Source organism: Tetrao urogallus (genome assembly GCF_951394365.1).
Source record: "Tetrao urogallus genome assembly, chromosome: 6".
Lineage (NCBI taxonomy): Eukaryota > Metazoa > Chordata > Aves > Galliformes > Phasianidae > Tetrao > Tetrao urogallus.
In genome coordinates this window covers 32203335-32229838 of record NC_136819.1, presented here as the reverse complement: position 1 = coordinate 32229838, position 26504 = coordinate 32203335, and the positions used below count along the sequence as shown (strand labels likewise).

General features: G+C 33.9%; 1 protein-coding gene across 2 annotated transcripts in view; it reads right to left on the bottom strand.

The window, feature by feature from the left end:
* The window catches only part of DPH6 (diphthamine biosynthesis 6), a gene marked incomplete at its 3' end in the record, with an annotated part of 176359 nt that overhangs the window by 86268 nt on the left and 63587 nt on the right, over positions 1 to 26504 (bottom strand). For both annotated transcript variants that reach the window (XM_079536913.1, XM_079536914.1), the window contains exons 9-12: positions 18156 to 18306; positions 16751 to 16882; positions 13185 to 13314; positions 11201 to 11375 (exon numbers count right to left, since the gene is read on the bottom strand). In XM_079536913.1, the coding sequence (XP_079393039.1) occupies positions 11201 to 11375; positions 13185 to 13314; positions 16751 to 16882; positions 18156 to 18306 (588 nt within the window). The remainder of the gene's footprint in view (positions 1 to 11200; positions 11376 to 13184; positions 13315 to 16750; positions 16883 to 18155; positions 18307 to 26504) is intronic.

Sequence of the window (26504 nt, the reverse complement as noted above, 5' to 3'; positions counted from 1 at the left end):
TAAAAATTACAACTTGAGACCTATTATACTCCTCTCGCATCAGGTGATGCAGTTCTCCCCTATCACTTCTGTCATTTGGCAATTCCTGAACTGACCTTTCTAGAGACAACACTTATCTCAGAGTGACGGCAGAAACCATCTCTGCAGGAGGAATTTCCTTCTTTCTCTTTATTTCTGTCCACTTTGCCTACCTTCTGTCTGACATTTTAGCTTCTCTCATATTTTTCATCTTTTCTTGTTGTATTAACTCTACAGCTAACCTCTTAACCAAACTTAGCCAGCATTTCATTTTCAACCCAAAGCTTTGAACATTGAATATCTACTTTGTTAGATTTGGCATAGTTTACTGAAGTATTTGTTTGTTCCTTTGCAACATTCTTAGTCTCAGTTTGATTCATTGTTATTTTCCTTTTCTTTCTCTTCTTTCCCCTTTCCCTATATTCAGCTGCTGAACGCACTAGCTAAGACAAAAATCCCACTGACTGCAATATAAACATGCCTTCATGAAAGTACATATTACTACCAACATTTATGGCATTTAACTGACAAGATTTTTGGCATTTAACAGTATTAGAAGTTCTGGTAATTTTTGATACTGTAATGTACAATGCACTATGTTCAAGGGGTGCAATACGGAAAACACTGAGCAGAAACATAACTGAAAGAACAGTGATCTGTTTTAATGACGTCTCTTCATTACTTTGGTTTGCAATAATCATGACCAAAGGAAAGTCATATCTAACTCTTGGAATATATATTAGGAATTAACATTAACTTAAAAATTAAGCATGTGGCTAACCCAAGCAAGTCTTAACATTTCAATTAGCTTCAATATTCTATCTACAGATATATCAGTGATTACTCTACCCTTTCTTAATGAGTTTGGTTTAGAAAAATAGAGCATTAACAAATAGCGTTAAAAAACCCACAAACATTATGCTGCAATATTTGATAAAGAGCAGCAGAATCACTAAGCAACTTCAGGACATATGTTTGAAGGATATTTTAATTTCTCTGTGCTTTCTTGTAATAATTTAATTCTTGCATCTGTAATCTACAGATACATAAATTTTGAAAATTAAAGAAAACATTTGAAAACAGTTGCTTGAATATCCTTAGTTTCTTCTAGAAAGAGATAAAAAATATAGAGAGATAAAAAAAAATTCTGCACAGTTAAAGAAAACTTTTGTTCACTAACTCAAGTTTTATTTGATAGTTTGCCAATACTGTAATAAACACAGGATATTTGTATCATAATAAATAACTAGATACATAGATGACAGTTAGCAAACACAATCCTCATCACAAGGATTTAATGTTATAAAGCTCTGAAATATTCCTGAAACTTTAAATATACTAGATAAGGGATATTTTTGCGCAATTGTAATAGAACCATTCACTAAAATGAATCCTAGTAGGTTTTAAGAGCAAATAGGAATATTTTTAAAGTAAATTGAAGAACTGAACATAAATATATTATTAGTATATTAAAACCTGTAGTATTACACAATCAAGATATGTTCCTAAACTGGAACTATTTTTACTATCCACTCATACGTACAGATACTTACTTTCTATTTGCTACCATTTCCATTCATTTTGAATGCCTGGCAAGCAAGCACATTCCAATTACAACAGATGCCTTACCATACAAATCTTGTGACTCTAAGGAAGCATTATTTCTTCTTAAAAACAACTCTTTCCTTCTCAAATTACTAAATAAAGGGAATAAAAAAAGGCAAATAAAAAGAATGAAAGAAAATAAATATGTATCATACCAGTAAAAAATCTCCCTATGTAAGCACTAAGAATTGCAGCAAAAGAAACATAAAAAATAATTAGAAAATGAAATAACTTCTCTGCCTAATACTAAGAAATCATCTTACACAGTAATCTTCATCTCTATGGACTACAAAATATTTCACAATTTTTTTTTTATTTTTTTTTTTAATAATATTAAAAGGAAAATTAAGTCAACACTGATATTCAGCTCTAGTCAGAAACAGAAAAAACAGGTCACACTGACACCATACCATAACTGGGAGAAAAACAGTGTTACCTTGTCAAAAGTGAATTGCAATTTTCTCTTATAACAAGACACAACATGAACTCTACCAGAACTTTGGAGCCAAAACATTTATTTTTGAACCCTCACTGGATGTTGACCTCAAGTTACAAAAGCCTCTCAGTTTGCTTGCTGAAAGAGATAAATGGTTCAGGGAAGCAACACATGTAAAAATGTCACCTATATGGTAAGTTTTCCTACATTAACATGCAAGAACCGGTAGGAATAATTTGCCACAAACTCAGAAAATAAACAAATACAACTATAATTTGGAGGTGTAGCAAAGGACAAACAACCAGAAATTACCCTCAAATGTCTATCAGCTATGGAGGAAGAACATCTAAACCTTTCAAAACACTCTATTAGCCTTGGAAACAATAAAAATGAGATGTCAAAAATTGCTCTCTGGTGCAGAAAAATCAAATCCTGGACTCTCTGAGCCTAAGACCAATGCATCCCTTGCCATAAACATGCAAGTAAGCTTCGCTTTTCCATTTTAAGCTGCTGTAAAATGCAACAGTCAGGTCAACTAATCTTGCTTTGAAAAATTGTTGTTTCATCACTAAAAGCTGCTAAAAGAATGTTCTCTGCAACAGAATTCTCTTAAAGGATTTCAAGGACGCTTTTTGTTCACAGAATTTGTGGTGAGAAACAGTACACTTGAACTCAGGGATAAAAATGTGTTCAACCCCTAAAACATTAACTGCAGTTTAAAGGAATGCTCTGCCTCTCTAGCACTTGAACTTGGGAATAGATAATAATAATTTTGTCTTGAAAAAATTTTTTTTTCAGGTTTTTAGAGACATAAGAGGAAGCTTAGTCAAAACAAATTGAAGAATAAAAATGATTTGCAGTCTCTCAAAATCAATAAGAAAGGATGGGAAAACAACCAATAATCTATCTCCTTAAAAGGTTGAAGATCTTAACAAGAGCCATGGACACAAACTGCTCTAGCTTTAAAGATGACTGCTATCTTTGCTAGTACTGCCTGAGGGTGATAGATCCCATACTTGCATTGAAAGAGCACAAGGAGGAAAAAGTTGGAACTACAGCAGAGTGCTTCAGATTGAATTCCTCAAGTCAACTGACTATAGTTTCAGCAATAAAAAAAAAAAGCTAAAAGCAAAGAGGTTTCACGCTTAAAATAGATGTCAGATCTGGAGTATCAAAAGCTATTTGGAAAAAAAGAGAAATATTTCACATATTTTTGAAGTTCAGTACTATTTCAGTGCATAATGATATGGAAGGCATTGATTTATCACAGTAAGTTCTGCTTTAACTGGCTTTCAGTCCTATAGAAAAAATATGGCTACATTTATGAAGAGACATTAGTATCTCAGTAGAATACTTTTGCTAAGAATAACAACTGGAGAAATTTCTAACTTGATGTCTCGTAACATCTGGATACTTTCCCAAGGAAGTACAAAACTGGACTACAGAGGAAGGTGTGTATCATGAAAAAATACATGGATAGCTTTAGGAAACGAGTAAAGAGAAGTTTGGTCGATGTGTGTCAGTGGGCACACAAACACACACATTGAGTATCCCCCCAAGTGGAATTTTTGCAAACCTAAAGTTGGGAGAAATACCAGCTACACAAAGAACCAAGTTGTTATTTTTGTCTATTGTAGAGAATGTATAGGGATGAGTTATCTAGGGCACAGTGTGGCTCACAAACAGTTAACCTAGTGAAAATTCAAAGAGAAAGCAGTTCATGAGCACTTCAAACCTGTCACAATAATCACATAACTGAACCTCTAGAGAAAGAGACAATGTTTCTGTTCCTGAGCTCAACCCTCAGGCTCTCATGCATCAAATTCACCACTGAAAACAAAGTGGGATGGGGGATGGAAAAATTTGAGGTGTCAAAATACCAAAATAATGTAGTGGACCCAAGTAAATTTGCCAGTAGCAAATACATAATTCTGAAAAAGATGTCTGAACTCTGATTAGGATCCTTCTCAAAAAACACTGAAGAAGAACATGGAGAAACAGAAAAATGTAGGAAAAAATGATCTTATTCCTAGGAAGTAATTTAGGTGACTGGTCTGAAAGCATTGCAATTGCTTTTGAAGCTAAACGCAGGATGAGGAGAACTGCATGTGTTTTGCATTAGTTTGCTATCTTTCTATGAAAAATGGAAACTGCAGATGAGATGTCAGAGAAAGAGGCAAAGGTAGAGAAAGAGAAGATACTGATTAAGTAGGAGAAACACAGACAAGCTTGTAGCTTCTGCTAACAGTGTTCCAACATTCAAGGAAGTTCACAGCGCACAGTAAGATCACTGCATGCTTTTAGCAGAATTTCACTTTAAAACAAAAAAACAACAAAAAACAACAGAAGTACAAATTCTAATTCTTATTCTCATCTTCTGAAGACATTTATGTGAATTTCCCTTAATGATCAGAACTAGGAGATTACATAGATTTTGTTTCGTTAGAAGTGCTTACGCTAGTACCAAAGGATAATTTTTGCACTTGAAAGATTTTCTGTACCATTCAATTCTAGTGGCTCATTTTCACTTGGAAATTATTGTAACAGTACATGAAATTTATTATGATTCTAGAAGTGTTGAAAGAGAATCTAAAGATGTTAAAGAGAGTTTATTTACTTTAGAGAGTTTCCATTTCACCAGATACACACACTAGATCTGTCGAGTGTATTTTGTATCACACTGTGCTTGCTTCTAATGATAAGCTCAGCGAGGTTAAAGGGCTGTTTGAATACTAGGATAGGTGTTCCAAGAAAATTTTTCTTGGAAGATATTTTAAGACTAGGATATTCTTCTGTCACAGGCTGTAAGTATGCAATGCTGTTCTAAAAGTTCAGTTGATAGATAGTACATGACAGGCAAGGATTTAGGATCAGCAGAAACTTTTTTTTATTAAGTTGATAATTCCCAACATCGTTTTCAGGTGGCTTTTTTCACATTAGTGTTTTTTGTTGATTAAAAATCCTCTTTAGTTGACTAAGATAATTTCTGCTCAGACCATATGTCTTATCTAAGGGTGTAACTGCACACTGCATCTTTTAACAGGCTGCTGTAGATTTTTATTTTATGGAAATAGGTGGACTCATTTTCTCTGCATACTGGAGTTTTTACACTGCAGTGTTGATGATGATGATAGCATCTAGAAAAGCAATAGTGTATGAATGTTTCAAAGATGGCTTGGCAAAAAGTTGATAATTACTGAATTAGTGGCAGAAATCCATACAGTAGCCTTAGGTTTACAGTTCAGGCAACCAACTTTTCATCTGTATATGTCAGATATACCATGACATTAATAACACAATTATTTTCAAGGCAGTCCATAAAGGCATTGGCCAAGTGCAAGGTTATTTTCATGTTCACTCCTTTATCCAGTCTGGTACAAATGGAATTAGTGAAACTAGCTGTTATTACAGTGAAATTGAGATGTTTATGCCAGTTTTTCAAATTTTGGTCATTTTCTGGTAAAGCCTCAACAGGCAGTATAAACTGGCATACTGGCATAGAGATGAGAAGTAATGCAGAAAGCTATGAGGCTGTTGGTCAAGAGGCTGGTTTTGTTATGGAATCAGTGGAGAAAGTTTCCCTTCCACCACGGAAAACTTTTTGTTGGCATAAAAAATGGACTGAGGTTTCAGTGAGGGTTTCATGGAGTACTAGCAGATGGTAGTAGGCATGCTAAGGTTCCCTTGTTTGTGAATCTGATACAGCTAGCAAAACAATCCAAAGGACAGTCGATGAAGAGGAATTGAGAGTCAGGCTTAACTTCTACTGAATCTCAAAAGCATCTCTTGGAACTCTCTCTAAGATTTACACAATAGTGTCAGCTTCATTTAAATTGTCCATGTAGTTTATGATCACTACTGTCATGTCTTTCATTATTTCTGGTTTAATTCAATTTGAATGTTGAATCTTAAGAATTCTGAAGTATTCCTTTGATTGACAGATTTTGATTGTGCTATTTACTGCTGATTATTGCAAAGCCAAATCTTTTTGCAGATGTTCAGTTGCTTGAGTTTTCAAGTCAAATTAAGGGAACAAGTAGTTACCTGGAATGAGCTGCTCATAGTAATCAAGCCAATTAGGGCACATCTTCATTACTAAATCCCAGTGCTGCAAGTTTTTCATTTATATATTAAACTCCTATACATAAAATTTAAGTATATGAGCAGAAATCAAAGGGATCCCTTTCATACATAAATTCACACATAGCTCCTCATAGAATTAGTAGAATAATTACACAATATTTTCGTAAGAATGCTAAATATCAGGTCACAAACATTAAGATGTATCATTAGCAGGAAGGTATTTATATCTGCCATTGATCAAATTCCAATCATAGATTTAAAACATTGAAAAACAGTTGGGTTTATCAGTAAACATAACCTTACTTGTGGTGAGTATACAGTATGTATTTAGAGACATCAAAAGAAGGTAGAAGTACAAACCACAAAAATATTAAGTCCTCTTTCTGAGGTACAGAAAAATGCTGTCTGCAATTTATGTGGAGAGGAAAAGAAAGAGGAAGTAAAGAAAAACGTACAAGATTACTTTCCATTAAGCAACTGGAAGAATTCTCACAAACCATTTTTTTGGCTTTTCTTTTGGTGTTACGTTCACATTCCTAAATTAGAGACTTACCTGGTATTTACATCAGTCAGCACAGTGAACATACAATTTACTAAACTAGCTACTTGGAAGCAATGAAAAACTCTGAGTCAAATTCTGGAAGGACTAAGTCTGAATGCCATAGTCTGGGACTGAAAAAATTTCATTGTCTGTATCATTTCTCCAAGGAAAATAAATAGAAGCAAAACCAGGCAAAAACAACTAACCACCACAACCAAAAACAAACAAACAAAAACACAACAACAACAACAAACACAAAAAAAAAACAACAACAAAAAACCCCAGACAACTCCCTCTTATTAGGGATCCTGAGTATCCTCCGAAGGGTAAAAGATGCTTCTAGTATCTCAGATCTAAACTCTCTAACCATACTGAAATTTGACACTTTGTTTATGGTTCCTCACTTTTGGATTGTGATTAAAAAACAGGAAAGTGAGAAGTACACTTCCAGTACACCCTGCAGACAAACATTTGGGTAGTGTGAGCTCTAGATTAAATGTTCAGCCTCTAGGGAACTGAAACTTAATTTCTGCATTTCCTAAGGAAGCACACTAAACCCTTCATCATACAAAACATGACAGTCATCCTTTTCACCTCCTCATATTTAGACTCTTCTGGGGACCATGGTTTACGTTTGCATATTCTTAAATCTGAAGAGATGAGACTGTAGAGACAAAACAGACAGATGTCTGTCTCCCTGGATGGCAGCAATAGCACCAATCAAAGTTTAGGCAGTTACAGATTTTTCAAGCAAACAGAGAAATACCTGGCAAATTTAAATTGATACAGAGTGAAGCAGAGTCTGGGGGAAGACACTATGAAGGATTGCCCTAAGTAAGGCAGTTGAATCTGACAGCAGTGTCTTAATGCACTTTGTGTAAAATAGTGGCCACTGAAGCTATGACAGACAGATATCAAGCCAGTGTATACTTAATTTGTTTTAATGCACTAAGCATCTCAGTTCCACATTTGATTTCTGACAGTCACCTTAATATGAGTGGGAGCTGAGATGCTCTACAGAATGCATGCTCAGAATACCTAAAAGCAGAGACAACGTAATAGATGCCTTTTAGAAATTTCTACTGCTTTTAGAATTTTAATAAATGTATTTTATTTACCATGCTGTCTACTTATATATATTCTTTATGCATTACTAGTTTTATGCTACTAGTTTTCTTTGCGGTTTCCTGACCTCATCACTATTTGGATGATGGACGATGAAGAGTTCAATTTCATGAACAAAACTTAAAATGTAAGGTTGAAAACTCAGACTCTCTCATACAAATGTGGTGAAAGGAAAGGCAAAATACTTTATCTAATGAATCAAATCCTCTATGTTTAATCCTTCCTTAACTGGGGAATTATAATTAATCCAAAGGAACTATAAGCACTTTTGAAGTGTTTCACTTAGGGGCTTTTAGTTTGTACATCCTTCCAAACACCTCTTTCACAAATGTGTATTTCTTTAAGAACCATATGTATTTCCATTTCTAGGAGTTCACAACAAGTATTTAAAAATTGTGCCACGTACATCAGAATCAAAGGGGAAAGGTTTGGAAAATGTAAATACATGCTTGGAGATGTTTGTTTTTTCCAATCAGTTACCATTTTCAAAATATGCTGTATTTTCCATGTAACCCATTTTTCATCTGCCCAATTACCAGCAATCTTTTTTTCCTACTATCAAAAATGATCATTTGTTTCTTTATTGTAGTAGATAAAACATCCTTTCATTATTTCAGCTCACAAGCTGCGCAGATACTACCCACTGTTCTTGCCTCCAGCACTTCACATTATTGGTGTATTATTTCATGCATGCCCTACTCTTTTATCAATTGCTTTTGAAGTAATGTTAATAGACTAGAAAATTGAGACATTTATGAAGTATAGGCAGTGTTTATGAAAAAATCCATAAAATATGACACAGGCAAGACAAGATAAAAGCAGCATTTTAATAGATTACGGCAAAGAGATCCTGTCAGAAGTTGACAACTGACTCCTCCGAGATCACTAATTTTTATGGGATTAATTCTTTAGTATTAAAAATGAAGTTAAATGTCTTAATTAATCTGTAAATAGCACACCCAGAATTAAACCTTGTGGCCCCTTCCTTGGCAGAGCAATACTTTTGAGTAATAATTTTGAGTAATTACCTCAAACTGATAAACTGAGTAAGATGATGTTATTAGCTAAATAGCCATTTGAATCAGACTTTATTGTATCAATGATGTATGAAATCAGCACTATTTGATACAGATGTTTGTATAGTAACTTCTGACTCTCAGGAAACTACAGATCACTTGGATTCTACTACACCAGATGTGTCCAGCCCGTGGTCCACGAGCTTTGTGCAACCCTGAACAGTTAGAAATGACAGGTCCACAAAAAAAAAGCAAATAAGTGATTTACTGAAACGTAAATAAACAGGAAACAGAATCCAAATTAGTTGTAGGGACCTTGACACTGGAATTGAGAGAAACTAAGAGTTTATGCTACTAGGTTCAAACAGCGTAGAAGAGAACATTGAGAATAAGATGCCTGAAGGATGGCAGAAACTAGAATTTGGCAGCTGTCAGAGAAAGTATTGAGGTCACAAGGAAAATCTAGAAGTGTCATCTAGAAGTGACATAATTAAGTCATAGATAATTGTATATCATTACATCTATAAAATAGGTAATGTCAGCATCAAAAATTATTGTAGAATATGACAGTACAATAGATTCTACTGTTCCAGTTTATTTGCTCATTTCCAGGTAGCAAAACAAGGAACTTTTTCAAAACAAAGTTCAAATAGACTTTTAAATTACTTATGTGTTTAGTGTTTCAATTGAGATAGACTTTTGAAAAAAAATTTTTAATGAAGGCTTATGACTGCATGTTCTGAAACAGAATGTAGCCTAGATACTCTATTGTATTTGTATTAGAAAGGTATAATTGTAATACTTTGGAAGTCTGCCTAAAAGGAACATCCCCAAACATGAGGGCAAAAGGACCATATAATTCTCTTTCAGTATCAACTTAAGATTTCCACAGATGTACTGAAAGCATGATGAGGACAGAGATAAACTAAGTGATTTCATTCTGCCTGACTGTGATAGTGTCCCAGTAATATCAGGCATAAAAAAAACCTGAAAATATGCAAACGCATTAATTCTTTTTAAAATATGGCTAAAATTCACTACTACACGTTTCTCACACAGGATTGAAAGATGGTAAATAAAATTTATAAAACCAGCATGACCATGCTTTGATCTCTCATTACCCTGTGAGATTAGGCTTACAGAAAGGCATAACTTTTATTACATCAGCTAATATAATTAGAAAATAACTATAGTGAAAATAATTATCGCTGCAAGTCCTAGACATTTGTGATACAATACCATAACTCTAATGTAGCTTACATTCCAGTAGCTGAAATAGACAGTGTTCTATACTATTAAAACAAGTGGACCAAGAAAAATGATCTCTGCTTTTTTTCTTACAAGTCAGCCTTATTTTATCTTAAAACAGTTTACATCTATTTGGAAACACTGAGGTCATCTTTAAAGAACATTCTCAAAAGAGAAAAGAACCTTTATATAAATATTTTGAGTGTAATTTAAATCCTCGTATCATTCTGCCACTGTTCTGCTACAGATGAGAAGGATATTGGCATGATAAATTTCAAATTTTTACCTTTTGTTCTCATAGTACTGTTGGGCTAGACTTGGTTTATAAGAAAAACACTAGTAAAGAAATACAGAGTTTTTGCAGTATAAAAGGTGACATACTCCATCAGCTCAGCTGGTGCAAGCTGGACAAGAGGACTTTTGTTTCATTGCAAAAAGTTTTCATTCAAATTTTCAGTCTACTTATCGATATTTTGCTGCCTCATTTTCATGCTTTCTATATGAGATGCAATATTCTATTTACTTTGTTATTAATTGGATACAAAGTACAACCTCTGTGTACTTTTAGATGGTTGAACAATATCAAGAGCAATTTCACTGCTTAGGCATTTTACAATTGACTGATCCATGGAAGAAGCCTGGATTTGCTCACTTTAAACAAATTTCAAATATCTTGGCTGTTCCTAAAGTTCATTTGTAATCTAAGCAGATTATAAAAATGAGAACGTGACAGCAATATGACAAAAGGAAATGACTACAAACTGAAGCATAGGAAGTTCTGCACATATGTGCATAAGAATTTCTTCACAGGAAGGGTGATGGAACACTGAAACAGGCTGCCCAGGGAGGTTGTGGGCATTCAAGACCTGCCTGGACACCTGCCCTGCAACCTGGTCTAGGGGGCCTGCTTTGCAGGGGGGCTGGACTCAATGATCTTCAACCTGAACAATTCTGTGATTCAGTGATTTTCTTTTTTTTTTCTTTTTTACACTAGAAAATATTTTCCTTAAACTTTAATACCTTCTTTCTTTCTCTTGTACGCTCATTTGGACAGGAGGGAGTCTTTCAAACTGTACCCACTTTAGTAATCTGACATATAATTCACATGAAATAACAAAGATTCCTTACCTTGATGGATTGACTGTAAGGTCCTATGCTAGCAGGTGCCCAGTGGGAAATACTCTGTACATGCATGACCAGTTTTTCCTCACTTAATACGTCATCTGTTGCAATGTCACAGCTATGTGCAAGGCAATCAATGCAAAACAATACTCCATCAGGCAACAGGGTTTCCACACACACTCTGAAAGCAGAAGAAAATTATCTTTTTTCAAATAAAGTTTGCATGCACTATCAGCATTTATTTTCCATGTTGATTTCTTTTTAGTTTGGATACTATATAATGAAATTTTACCAGGAACATAAAAACAAACACTACAGTATTGCAGTAACCTGCTAGTATTTACACTCTTATCTGCTCTCCAAATGATAATCAGCTTCACAATTCCAGCAAGGCAATCTTCACTAACAAGGAGAAACTAGTACCACAGCCTATGACTCATTTACCTTTGTTTATTTTTATGGTGTATATCATTATTTTAAGAATACATGAATTCTTTCACCAAGAAAATTTTGACCATGCAACTCTGGAAATAAGTTATGCTAAAGCAGCTTTTGGATAGGGAGCACCTTGCCGTATCACCAACAATTCTTCACTGACTCACCTTGCATATGTTGGACTAAATGCTCAATTTTCTAAACATGAGCAACAGCTCATTGTTGCTTTGCACCATCCTCACATGCTATAATGCAATACCAAGCATACTTTTCTGTTTTACTTTTAGTTGTTTGACAAACGCACAGAAAACCTACTTAAGCATTCATTAAGAAAGTTCATTTTTATTTGCTCCAAACTTAAAAAATTTAAAACTGTGTGCCTGAATGAGAGACAAAGTATATTGCAAAGTATACTGCTAGTGAAAATTGTGTGTGTGTGTATGTGTGAAGGGTGGGGGGAAGGGGGGGAGAGTGGGTCAGAGAGGGAAATAAATAAAAAGGAAGAATAAAGGATGAAAAAAACAACAATGATGTTTCAAAGCCAGAAAAATAATTATATTTGCAGTTTATGCATTAAAATGTCATTTATCTCCCAGCAGGTATCCAACAAAAAAATTACTTGTTCTCTCGATCATGTAAAACAATCTTACAAAATTCTTATCGTCTTGCTTTATTTCTTCCAAGAAAACTATTTTTCTCCCCTCCTTTCCCACACAAATACACTGTTTTTTCCTCACTATCATCATCATAAGCATGGATGAAGGGATTTTCTGCTTGGGATGGTGAATTTTCAAGACAATTTTGCAAATTTAGTGTAGATCTAGACTCCTGAGTCTATGCTTCTAGCATATTGCTTGTGAGAACTCCCACAAACAGGCTTCTGTGCATAATGCAACAATGCAGACATGCAAACTGCTGCTTAATTTTTATTTTGGCTAAAATGCAACATCTGTACATCCTATAAAATAATCAATGTCATTTCCTGCTGCAACTTCCTAGTCTTTCTACCAGTTATATTATGACCTTTCCAAGAAGTAATGGAAAACTATGTGCGGCTGTGCAAACGTGAAGGCTTAAGACATGCAGCAGCATGAGAAATGAAGGACACTAGTAGAAATGGACCTGGTGGGTCCTAGTATACAGTGAAAGCCAGCAACGTGCCCTTATCACCAGGTTTGATGGTATCCTGGGCTGTGTTAGGAGGAGAACTGCCAAGACTGAGAGACACACAAGCAAACAGAGCTCCATCAATACAAAAGACTTGTCATTTCACCTGAGTTAGGGAGAACTGACACTTGCAAAAAATGTACTACTTTTCCGTAAAGTCATATTGAGGGGCATTTATAAACCTTATGGAAAATACAAAGGCAAGAATTTCCAACTCCAGTGTTTCTGACTTGAGCACCCCTGACACGATTACTTCAAAAGGTAGCAAAAGTCTGTTTCCAAGTCTGTGAGACATAAATATTTGTAGAAAAGCTTCATAAATGTGATAACAATAATACAGTACATTACAGTGTATCATAAATATACTATAGCAGTAGTCTAATCCTACCTTGCCGGTGGACACAAATCAAATTCTGTCACATAAACTGAATTTATAGCATTGAAATCTTTCATGCTCTTCATATACAGATGAACTAAAATAATATCCTTCAGTTTTAATCCCTCTGAAGTTATACTTGCTGCAAGATAAAAATAACGTAGCTGTTAAAGACAAAATATTTTAAACACAGGCATCCTGTATTTGTCCAACAAAACAAACTGGTAATAACTAGTTGTCTAAATATGACTGAAGGCTTTGCAACATACTTCTTTTCCCTACATAATGCCCAATTTTTCATGAAATTTTCTCATGTCTCATTTTCTAAATAGACAGAAATAGAATGATAAATTCTATCCACACATTAATGAATCCTTTCCAAAAGAAAATGTATCATGCATTCATGCAAATAGATAAGTTACATTCCTCACTTTTTATATCACTAAGTTTTATCCTTTTTTTTTTTTTTTTAATTTTTTGCTTTGTTTCAGATTATGACAGCTAGTAATCTATAAGATTTTGAATCAAAAATTAACAGATCTGTAAGGGACAATAAGAAATCCTTTAGTCCATAACTCTTCTCAAACAAAAAGATCAAACTTTTATGTGCTATTCTGGAGGGACGTTTGTCTAAGCTGATTTTAAAAAAAAAAGTTCAATAATGAGGAAAGAGTTATAAATGGCAAGACAGACGGTAGGAAACAGAAGTAGCCACAGGAGAAATGAAGATATGATGTGAGCACAGGAAAACTCAAGCACACAAAGTTAAAGAAAAGATACTGGGAAGTGGAAATAATGTGAATGCGTATGCATAGAAGATTTGAGCCATAGCATTTAAGGAGAATGTGTTACTGTTACATACATCAATACCATACAAAATATGTGGATCAGCTCTGCAGTGTGGACCTTTCACAACTCATAAGCTGGAGAAATAAAATGAAGCAAGCCTTCTCTGAAAGACGTGGAGAAATATAGAGCATATAATAGCATTTACCTAACATAAATGTGATACGCAAAGCTCTTCTCAATGTAGTTTTGGGGTTCTTGTCCTTTAGAATTACAGTTTCTATCTATATGTATCTATATATAGTCTTCCAGAGGAGTAGCATGAGAGTATAAATAGTCTTCATCCTTGCCTTAGTGAGAAACAAATAATTTTGTGGAAAACATTTCTTTGCCTTTAAACATAGTAGAGGATCTGGCACACTTCCATGAAAGTCGATGTGGTCACACCAGCACTGGGTTTTATTCTAAATATCTCAGCTTTATTTAGTCATACTGCCACTAGTGATGGCAGTCTGAAGAGAGAAAGGGAAATTCTCACTGACAGAAAAAGACATTCCCTGTTAAGCGATACAAGAGATTATGAAACAATTGACATTGAACTTGCATGAAGTCAAGACAGATCTCCAGAAATGATCTGCTGAGAAATTAGTACACAATCATAATTCTGTCCAGAAATATAAATGTACTTTATAATGCCTGATAGTAATCACTAGGTCAATATCATTTATATATCAATTCATAACTTTTAACTTTTTAGAAATATGTTAAGTACAATTCCCTTTTTCTCTGCATAAATGAGAGGAATGATGGGAAATAATATCTCCCTAGCTTGCAAACATAATAAAATTGATCTCCCAATGTACTGTTGTTAGTAAAAACATAAAAAAGATGAACCAGTTACCAATTCATCACCTGGGTTCTTAACTACATGTTCTGCTTCCAAAGAGAAGACTATCACATAGCACATTCCCAGGATACACCTGGAAAGTCCTTCTGTTGAATTTCAAGCCATTCACTCTTACAAAATATTTGTAAAATACAGCCAGGTGAAAATCATTCTTTCTTATACAGAAGTGCTTCTGACACACATTAAAAAGGACAGCTTTTTTTTTTTTTTTTTTTTTTTTTTAAATGAGTTATCTGGATCTTTAGACTGAGAGCTACAGAAGGCAACATCAAAACTGTCTACAGCAAGTAGTATTCTAGACTAATTTTTAATGCAATAAAAAACCATGTTGCTCCAGCGAAGCCTAGGAAGATATGCCATGGTAAATCTGGTTCAAAGCTGCTTTTTATGTAAAGCACTTCAATCTTTGTCATCTAAAGATATGCTTAAAAAAACAGTTTAAGAAAATAACAGTAAATGGCAACGTACTGAATTCCCTCTTGTACTTGGCTTTATGGAAGAAATCCAACCACTTCATGGAACAGTTGCATGTTTCATAATGCCCAACAATAAATTTCTATTTCTGAATCCTTTGAGAAGCACTTATCCTCTTTAGAGATCATTAAATCAGTTAATCCTGGAAAGTGAAGGTTAAAAGGACTGTGCCTATTCCATTTTTAAACCATAAAGGACTGAAATGCTATACAGATCAGAAGTATGACTACAGACAAAGCCTTGTGGATATCTGCCTATCAGTAAAGATCTCAAAAACATATCGCTTCTTTTTCCATGTCAGAAACTTAATTCATCTAGTCTTCCACAACTTCTTACAAAAATAATATAACCCCAAAGGAAATCTGAGAACTGACATTTTTACCCAAAGATGAGAATATTGCTATTTTTCCTGATTATAATACAGATAATGAAAGAAATGTGCTAAAAGCAACAGGCTACTGAACTACACAGACACAATCAGTTCTCATCTATGCTATAGCAAAAATATATAATATCTATATTAACAGGTATCCATTGAAATATGATAAGAACAAAATAAAATATTATGCAATCCTTTTGCTTTAATTAACATATTTTGTCCAGAAGATTTATACTAAATACTGTTGCCTTTTATTAAAAATTTAATCACATCTACCCTTCTGACTTCCAAGCAATTAAAACCTAGCTTAAAGGCCTTTGACAAAACAAATTCTATGGTTTCTTAATCGTCCTCTATTCAATCGCGAAATCAGACACATATGTTCAAGATTTTACACAATAACATTTCACAAGAATTGTGAGTGAGCAAGAATTCAAGCCCACAAATTTACTTAATAAGACTTATTTCCATTTTTATGAATGAAGACTGTACAAATGTGCTTAATCTAATGATTATAACAAAAAAAAAATTGAACATTTTGTATTATATATCAATATCTTGTAAGGACAGGATAATAAGGAACTTGGATTTCACAATTCCCAAGAAAGCAGTTTCTCCTTTGCATTGAGAATATAAGTAAGATTTATGGCTACTGACCTAATCCTAGATGCCGAAATGTTCAACAGTTTTCCAGAAAACTTAATTTAAAATTATAGTAGCTATAATAGTGCTTTAGCAAGTAGACAGCATCAACAGCACACATGTACTCTCACACATGATAAGTACTATGGAAATAGCATCACACTGATATGAGCACTGTGCTAGCTTTCTAGGGCCTTCAGTGGCAGCCAAATTACAGTGTGTTCAGTATTAAAGCCAATAACGATTCCAATCAAACACTAGATGAGGTGGCAAACTGACAACCACAACACCTGAAGTTACAAAATCACATTGCAATACAGACTCCTTTTTTTATACCATATTTGAAAATGTATTATTAGGAGCTGATAATGGATTATCTGAAAAAATCACCTTGGAGAGCAGAAAATGCTTCCCTTGCTGCCTCTTGAGCATTTTTGTCTTTTAATGGATGAAAGTGTGCAGTGATGCACGAAAACCACTGGTAACCAGTCACAGATTTCCCTGAACTTCCGAATGTCTTACCTATGGGAAATTAATAACAGCACTATGATTACAGAGATGAAAACAGTCACATTAACCAAGAATACATTTTAAATTGTTTAAGTAAGAAGAACCATGGAAAAAAAACAACATAATATAAATTGTTAAAAATTCTTCATAACTTATTTACAGAAATGTAGGTATAAATCAAATACTACAACTGTGCTGGTATCCAAGCTACCATTCAGTACTCATTAAACAAAGCAGTACTTCAACATTGCCTCCAGAAAATGTGCTTATAAGTAGTATTTAGCTGAGAATTTCAATTTTTCTCTCCTCCTTTACTTCTTTTCCCCTGACTTTTTACAGTTTTTCTACTTGTTCTTATAAAGACACGTTAAAGAAGTGATATTGAAAAGTTACAATTTTCAAAACTATTCAGCCAACATAGAAACAGATTTTCAAAGTTATCTGTCAAATTTTAAAAGAATTTAATATGGTTCTAATAAGCAGCAAATGCATAATCTGTTTAGGTGCTTTTGTTATTATTGTTTTGTTTGTTTTAAAAATCCCCAGAATTTATCCACATTAAAAGTGCCTATGCACCACTCCAAATCAAACACTGTTACACTATGAAACTTACTTTTCAGAGTTTACTAATCTTTGGGTTTAGAGTAAAAGTGATGTTGTGGTACTTCAGTAAGTCACCATTCTAAAAACACTAGTTTATTTTGTGTTAGTCATCTTACATTTGAGCCAATGCTAGTATTAGGCATATGATTTGCTCTGCAGCTCACCTAAGGGACAGTAAATTGTTAGGGTGCTAAACTTGATCACGCACATGACACAGTGACATTTTTATTAATGGAATAGACACCAATCTGTCCAGGCAAGCAAGACAAGTCATGGCATTTTATTACCCATTTTAGAGTTTCCTTTTATACTTTCAGTTTAAAATGGAGTTAGGATACAGGTACTGGCATGATCTTCTAAATAACTAATTCCCTCCACTGTAATGACAGTAATATTAAAGTAATTTAGTTCAGGCAAATTATAAACATTAACGTGTGAAAGAAAGAAAGAAAAAATTGGGTTATGTTTCTTCTGCAAAATAACTTGAGTTTTATTACCACAGATTTATTGATCCCTACCAAAAAACTTAATTGTAGTAGGAGACTTTTTTTTTTAAAAAAAAAGATGTGGCTATTAATGGATACAAATTGTCTTATAGTCTTAACAGCTACACCCCTCCTATTTTATGCAGTGCATAACATATTCACTCTTACTTTCCTAATGAAAGTTGCACAAAACTCACTGAAATCCAAAGAATTATGTTTCAAAGCCTTCCAGATGATTGGACTGATATTCTGTTGCTCATCCGGTTCTAAAGAAGATAAACTGTCACTGTTGTTGCAGATTACTTCACAAGAGCAGCTACTGCCCATAAATGTATCTGAAGATTTCTCCTGCATGAGAAAAAAGAATTATAAAATAAACCAGTAAACACCATACGAAGCAATATGAAACCATATTTCATCATTCAAGCTTTCAGTTTTAATTACAAAAACCACTTCAGCTTGACAAGCACCTAAGCTTAGAAGAATTAATGGAAGAACAAACAGTAACAGTTTTTCCTACTGTTTAGATTGCAGAATTAACAGCATACAATATGTTCCCACTGATACATCATATGGGATCAAATTCCAGGTTTAGTAAGCAATAACAGATATGAGAAACAATGAAACTTGAGATAAGAGAGAGGATGATATTATAATGAAGAAACACTATTCCACAATTTTGCAGGACAGCTATGTTTGCCAGAAAATACAATAACTAAGGGGAAAATAGAACAGAAATGTTATGGTAGCAACTTGATCATTAACACTGTCAGTAAACACTTCAGACAGTGCAAAAGACTATAAGAAAAGTTTTAAAACCTTGTTAAATCTTGAGTAAATGCAGCCCCTGTAAGTCTCGTAACCTTGAGTAAATGCAGCCACTGTCTTGGTTCCATTCACCTCATGCAAAGGCTATCCACTTAATCAAACTCAACAAGCTTTAGAATGCTCAGAATTTTGAGATAAATAAAACAGCATTTTACGAAATTTATACATCGAGTAATGTTTTGATAAGAAAGAAAAATAATGTGTGGTGTCTTTTTTTTCCTAAATTCTATCCACACAGTGGACAATCTATCTAGTGGTAGTCTACGTAGACTTCAGCAAAGCCTTTGAGACTGTCTCCCATAGTATTCTCCTAGAGAAGCTGGCAATCCATGACTTAGACAAGCACACTCTTTTCTGGTTAAAGAAATGGCTGGAGAGCTGGGCTCAGAGGGTGGCGTTGAATGGAATTAAACCCAACTGTTGACTGGCCACAATTGGCATTCCCCACCAAGGGTCAGAATCAGCACTTGTGCCGTTCAGTATCTTTACTGAACAGGAACTTCCTCAGTAAGTTTGCAGATGACATCTAGTTGGGTTGAAACATCAATCTGCCAGGGGGTAGAAAGGGATCCAGACCGGCAGGATAGCTGGGCTGAGGCCAACAGGATGAAGTTCAACAAAACCAAGTGCTGGGTCCTGCACTTTGGCCACAACAAACCCAGGGAATGCAACAGGTTTGTTTCCAATATTGGTGATTCTGTGCTTCTAAATGCTTTCCTGGGCCTAGGATAAGAAAACTACCCGTGCACCTTTTAATGCAAAAAGCATACACTGATCAGCCTTCCAAAACACTATGTTTTGGAATGTTTTAAATTCCAAAATTAAATTGGAATGTTAAAATATGTTTTAACACCGTTACCAGCAAGTTGTGTGATTACAGCATACACGTGTATCTATTTTTATGTTTAGATCAACAGTCAGAACCCACTACTCTATTTCATCTTAATTTCCAATGCAGCCTAATCTGCAGGAGATGCTGACTTTGGTATCACTAGCTTGGCAAACACTACTTGTCTTGATCTAAAAAGAAAATGAATTATGACTGAATTTGTCCATGAACCTCAAGCAAATGACACTGCATGCTGCAGCTCCAGATACTACTCAAAGATCTTTTATACAGTATCTGAGCAATGTATTTTTTTTTTTTTTGCAAACTTCTGAAATAAATTCACAAAATCATGATAAAGTCTAATAGAGCAAGTCAAAAGGTGACAAAATATGAAGCCTTACATGAGGATTAAAAACTGCCGAATACTGTTTTAGCCCACAAATTAATTGTACTGAATATGAAACTTCTATGCAAAAAGAACATTAATATTATACAGCAAAGCACACAAGTGCATAAGTTATATGAAGTAAGGTCACCCAAAGCGTGACCCCCTGCATTCTCTGTTTTTCAAGAATTAGATCAAACCAAGCTGTCAAATAATGGGCTATATTAAAGGTTACTAATCAATTCCAAATATAAAAATTTTCAGACAATAAGTCAATTTTATATTTTTTTCATTTCCTTTGGAAAACAAAACATATCTAGTAGTAACTTTAACAGCTCTCTTGATATTAAGCAAAAGTAATAAAAACAAAAATGCACAAGCTCTGATAATACTTCTGATAATACTTATCACAAGTCTGAGAGCTCAATATTTACATTGATGTTTCACAGTTAAGTGAAAAAGTTAAGTGAAAATAGGGTTTTGGAAATTTTTAGGAAAGCCCATATTACAAAAAAGGTCTTTACTCTGAGAGGAAACTCAGTTCTGCTGTCTCTAACAGGGCTCAAGGGGAATTTTTTAAGTGCTGCAAACTCTAAAACTATGCTGGTGGAAGGGCTGATGATCTTTCATTGGACCTCATTCTATTAATTCGTCCTAGAAAAGCATTAAAGTCAGGGGAATAATCTACCATATGTATATCACTGGTACATGAGAGGTCAAAAGAAGTCAACTAGAAGTAACATCGTAGCACAAAGATGAAAACTGCAACTTATCACAAAAGCTATGTGATTACAAACATTACAATACACAAGTTTCTAACAGCATCTGCACCACTTCCCATTCACTGAATTACACCTTTCACTACTGCCACCAGTTAAAATATTTTGCCATCACCTAGGGAGCACCTGACAGCCAACTAGATATTCAGTTGTGACCTACAGAATAAAAATGAAGGAACGTAGATCTGTAATTGAATTAGATCTCAAGTTTGACTGTTCTCCAACAATCAAGATAAAGGAAATAATAAAAGTTCCACAACACAGCTCTTCACAGAAATATATATATGCTAAGTTGCATCAAGTTCTAAAAGTGCTACCACATCCTTCTTGCAAATGGTACGTTTTTTTGAGTTAGTCACTTATGCTGGCAAAGTTGTAAAGACCAGCATGAAACAACTAGAACTAGAGCATGGACATTCAGAGAGTACTAATGCAATATACACATCACTTGGTAATAGCCTTTCAATATGCACAGACAATTACATGAATGACCCTATGACAATGCTGTGCTGTTCTTTGTTTCCTCATTATTTGCTTCCTCTTTCAGATTTTTGGATTTTAACTTCAATAACATTATATTGAATTTAAATGGTTAACAAACCATTATTAGGATAAAAATATGCTGATAAGAAAGGGAGAAGTTCCAGCTTGCCAATGTCAGCCACTATGTTTACTGATTTTGTTAAGCTTTACATAAATACCTTCTGAGAAATCTAGAGAGGAAGATATCTTGTACAAATATTGTTAGATATCTGTAACTTCTCTGTTACCTAACCAGGTGGATTGAATTTATGACACAATGCAACAGAATGTTAAAAGAGCACCTATTCAATTTTGAAGCCACCTGTGAAGACTGTTCTTTCAACTATGTTTCTAAACATCTTTTCTGTAAATGTGCGTCATAAAAAATTCATGGACCTGTAGTAAGACTTACAAACTTTATTACAACTTATTACAATTATAACCTGTGTACACTCCTGTGTAGCACTGTAATAATAACAAATAACTCAAATGTGTGACATACTCAATTTTCAGATAATCCACTGCCAAGATCCTTTTTTTCTAAACTTTTCAATATTTTGTAAGTGATCATATCAATATTGCTTCACTGATATAAATAAAATCATATATATTTACACACACACACTAAATAAAATCATATATGTTCACACACACACACACAAGCAGCCAGTCAGCTACAAAATTTTTGTAAATTGGGAAATTACCACATCCTAGAAATTCTATGAGGTTTCTTACATACATCAAAGACTATAAAAATAATTATAGGCTACCACTGATTTCAATATATCTACAATATATCACAATGATTCACTCAAGGAAGACTTCCACAATGCTCCAAAAACACATATGCATATTCAACAGCAGTACAGGTGTAGGCTTCAGCAGAAGTATTAGGTGTGGAATCTGGCACAAGAACAACAGGCTCAATTCCAACACAAGAAGAATTGCAAGACTATGTTGAGTAGTTATATTCAAATCTCATACAAATGTTGGTTTTCTACTGCTGTCAATAGAAAACATAATCTAAGGAGTAAATCCCAAAAGTTACAGACTGCCACAATCAGATTTTCTTTGACTAACATTGTCATTATTAAAAAAAAAAAAAAAAAAGAACAAGCTTGCTATAATGACATTTTAATTAAATCTTACAGAACCTATTTTACCACATAACATTTTCATTTTACTTCACAGAAGCAATATATTTTCCCATTTGTGTAGACTGTTTCTCCCTCTCCCACTGTACATTGTGATACCAAACTAATTCTGGATCAGAGCCTGCATACATGCATATGGTTAACTATATTCACATAACTCTTGTCATTGATGTAAGCACACTCAGAATGAAGTTAAGCAAATGCACGAGTGTTCCAAGATCCAAATTCTCTGGTTGAAAAAGCCTTGGAACTAGGACTCTGACTGATACAGCTGAAATTCCATGTAGTGGTCTTTTATGAAAACAACAGATTGCCTTCTTAAAAAGCTTACATTTGCCACCATAGAAACTGGTATAAAAACCCATCACAACAAAATTCCAAAATTGAATGTTTCTCACTAAGCAACAATGAAAATATAGGATGGTAGAGAGCTCATGAGACATAAGATGTACGAGGACTGTGATAATCTATTCTTTGCAGCTTACCTTGATAACATAACTCTTTGAAATAAATATAATGAGGGAGACCGTGTACACCTCCTTGCAGTATTTCAAGTATAGTATATAGACACACAGGAAAGAATGTCCTTTACTCTGAAAGATTTTAAAATAATAAAGAGACCTCTCAAAAAATCTTTTTTCAGAGAATTGGACTTAGTCTGCAACCAAATGAAGCATGAAGGAAAATCCTTGATTTATTATCCTACTGTTTGAAATAGATCAATGTACAATGAAAATATGTCTGCAATTATTTGTTATAAAGTTTGTGAAGTTGTTACAAACTGCAGTTTCCCATATTTTTATGATGTAGAAGGGAAATTAAAGGTTACCTAGGATAAATATCACTAAGTGATGGCAAAGTATTGAAAAAAATGCAACTACCAGTACAGTGAAATTCCCTCCTGTGCTCCTTAACACCAATTACAAAGTTTAATACCTAAAGTCTTAGGTGGAGATAGATTAAAATAATTCAGGTAGAAGAAACTGGACAGAAACAGGCCACAAAGTTAAATCAAATCTAAGCTACAGGATTATGCTCCTTTAGTACAAGAGGCAGGTACATATCTTCCAAACACCATTCCTGACTTTTACAAATATTTTAAAATTAATCTCTAAATTAGCCTGTGAAATTGATTTGCTGATGTTTAACAGAGGCACAACTGCTTGCATTTCAGCAACACGTTCCACCCAGATACAGAAAAATGAATATCATTTCATGGTAAGTAAATACAATGCAATACTATGCGTCAAGGAAGTACAGCATCAAACATGTCACCTTTATCTGTTGCAGGTAATCAGATTCCATTTCTTCTGCTAAGTGTAGGTAGAAAGCTATGTGATTCTTTCTAATCCTGGACTAACTCTAACCTAAGGGACTGCAGTTTGACAGCTGGTATTGTTTTATGTATATGTATTCCTACACACTGGGACTCAGGGAACAGAGCACTCATTATTAAATGTGACAAAGAGCAAATCTTAAAGCATGACTGGTAGTTGAATATATTCACTACAATTACCAGAAATATGCTCAGAAAGAATTATCACATAAGAAGCTTTCATTTCTGTTTCTGATCATTCAAAATCAAAATAGTTCAACATAGTAACAGAACAGTACAAAATGGGGCAAATAAAAAGGTTTTCAAAATTCAATTTGCTGTCAATTAAAAAAACTTGCAATTTTAAACAGTTATATTTTGCCCTAATTGAAAAATATTACATTTATAGTTCTATTGCATAAAAAAATCTGATACATTTGATTCAGAGGTACTAGAAAATGCTAGAGAAGTTGCTTCCCCTCAGCAAAGAACATCTTACAATTTAAATATGCAAAGTCACAGAGTTACTGGAAAAGTAAAATAGCAATGAAGCTAGGTATCTGCTTTATGTACATCACAATAGTGACTTTTTTTTCCCCACAATGAAGTAAATGAAGCAATCATGAATTTTAAGCATGAGTGTTTTATTGGCATTATTTATTCCTAATGTCTTTGTAGAATACCTTTGAAAAAAAGTTTTCTTAAGCTGTTTTTTTTTGCCAAACTTCTAACAATGTTCTAGTAATAAAATCTAATTATCTCTTTATCTGTTTTGTTGTCACTGTTAATGAAAGAAAAAAAGGAGGTAAAAAGAAAAAAGTTTCAAATATTATACAAGAATGCATCTTGAGGTTTCACGGTAGCATATTAAATTAGAACAGTAAGCAAGATGTTATTTTCCCCCAGGCACGGGGGCTCATTTTGCTGACAGAAACAATCTAAAACAAATTTCTACCCAAGCTCTGTAGTTCCAAGCTCTGTAGTTAAACAAAAAGGGATTTATCTGAAGAAAATACATTCTAGGGAAGGAAAAACAGCAGAGGCTAAGGTACACTAGCATAATAAGTGCATAACAATAATAAGGTAAATTCAAAGAATGTAAAATTAACATCTGTGGCATATAACTAAGATAAATTGAATACAAAATAAAAATTAAAAATACATAGCTCAGCTGAAATGATAACAAAACGGATGTCATGATGCTTACTAGAATTACACATCACTGTGCAGTCTATTAACAGTTTCCAACTGTTCCAACTGTAAACAATGAGATTACATAAGTAAGTTATACACTGTTTATTCTCATTGTTGAGAATTTTTGCTCAAATTTCAGTAATCTTTTGAAAGTCTGTAACTAAAACCGTCTTTTTTTTCTCCTCTGCAATGATTTGTTATTGCAGGACTGGCTTTCAACAGCTGAACTACTAACTGATACTTAACATGTTTTGTAGGGCTTGTAAAGCATGAAGGAGTGAGAAAAAGTACAGTGCTACAGGCATATTAATCTTAAAGGCCTCTCTGTCATTACACAGTTGAACTGTGCCTAGTAACATGTTGTGCTCTGAAGGACTGACTGGCTCTTCATATTCATATCTTCTTGAAAACCCAGCTTATTTTAACATGACACAAAATTAATCTATAGCCAAAAGATTCTAATGCTCTTCCACATGACACAGAGATGGCACAAAAAGACTATTTTTCTTTTAATTCTACAAGACATTAGTTCATATACCAAAATCCAGAATAAACCTTCCTTCTCTAGAAGTGTGACAGCTTTGTCTACAAGGAATGTGAAATAAGACTTATTACAATAGTGCCTGAAACTGTGAGGCTTTAACCAAATCTAAAACATAAATCAACAATAAGAAGGGGAAAAGAGCTTCCATTCAAATAAAAGAAAAAATCTTGATTCCAGTATAAAATATTATGCATTTTAATATAACTTTTTCCTGATTTATGTAAACCTTTGTGTTCTTCGTTTTCCCTAGCCTGCCACTTTTTAGTGATATATGACGCATTTTAGCATTAAGTGTGCCATAAGCAAGAAAAGTCAGGACCCCCAAAGAAATATTAATGTCATAATGTAGACCCCACCACATGTGTCCAGATTTTCAATTATTCAGCCTATTTGGGTTTATTTCATGTAGTTAGCAGACATTCAGATTCTCCTCACATATACTTACCATTTTATATCTGAAAGAAGTCTCAAATTAGAAACAAGAAGGATAAAATTCAATTTACTTTTTATGGGAACAGTGAGGTTACCATACAAGAAAAAAAGTACAGATTTTATCTGCATGGAATGATAAGATTAGAAAAGGTATCGTGCATAGGAAAAAAAAAAAGAAAAAGAAAAGAAACATCCCTTAAGAGAGATGAGATGTAAATGAAACTGTAATAATTGTAATAACATTCAATAACAATCCCTTCAACCAGAAGAAGTTCAGTGATTGGCAAAGCATAGAAAGAAATGGGAAGAACTAAAAAAAGATGACTGCAGTAGTGGCAGGAAGATCATCTTCAACACAGTTGAAGCACTTAAAAATGTTAAGGAGTAAGAAAAACATATTTTACCTGCAAAATAATGAAGAGAAAAATAGAAAAGTGTATATAGTTATGAATAGGTATATATAACAAAAACTAGAAAAAGTACTTTCTCATCTGATTTTCTTAGCTCACGTATAATTTTGCAACATCCAAATCACAGGAGTTCCTATTCTTGTTTTCCATATTC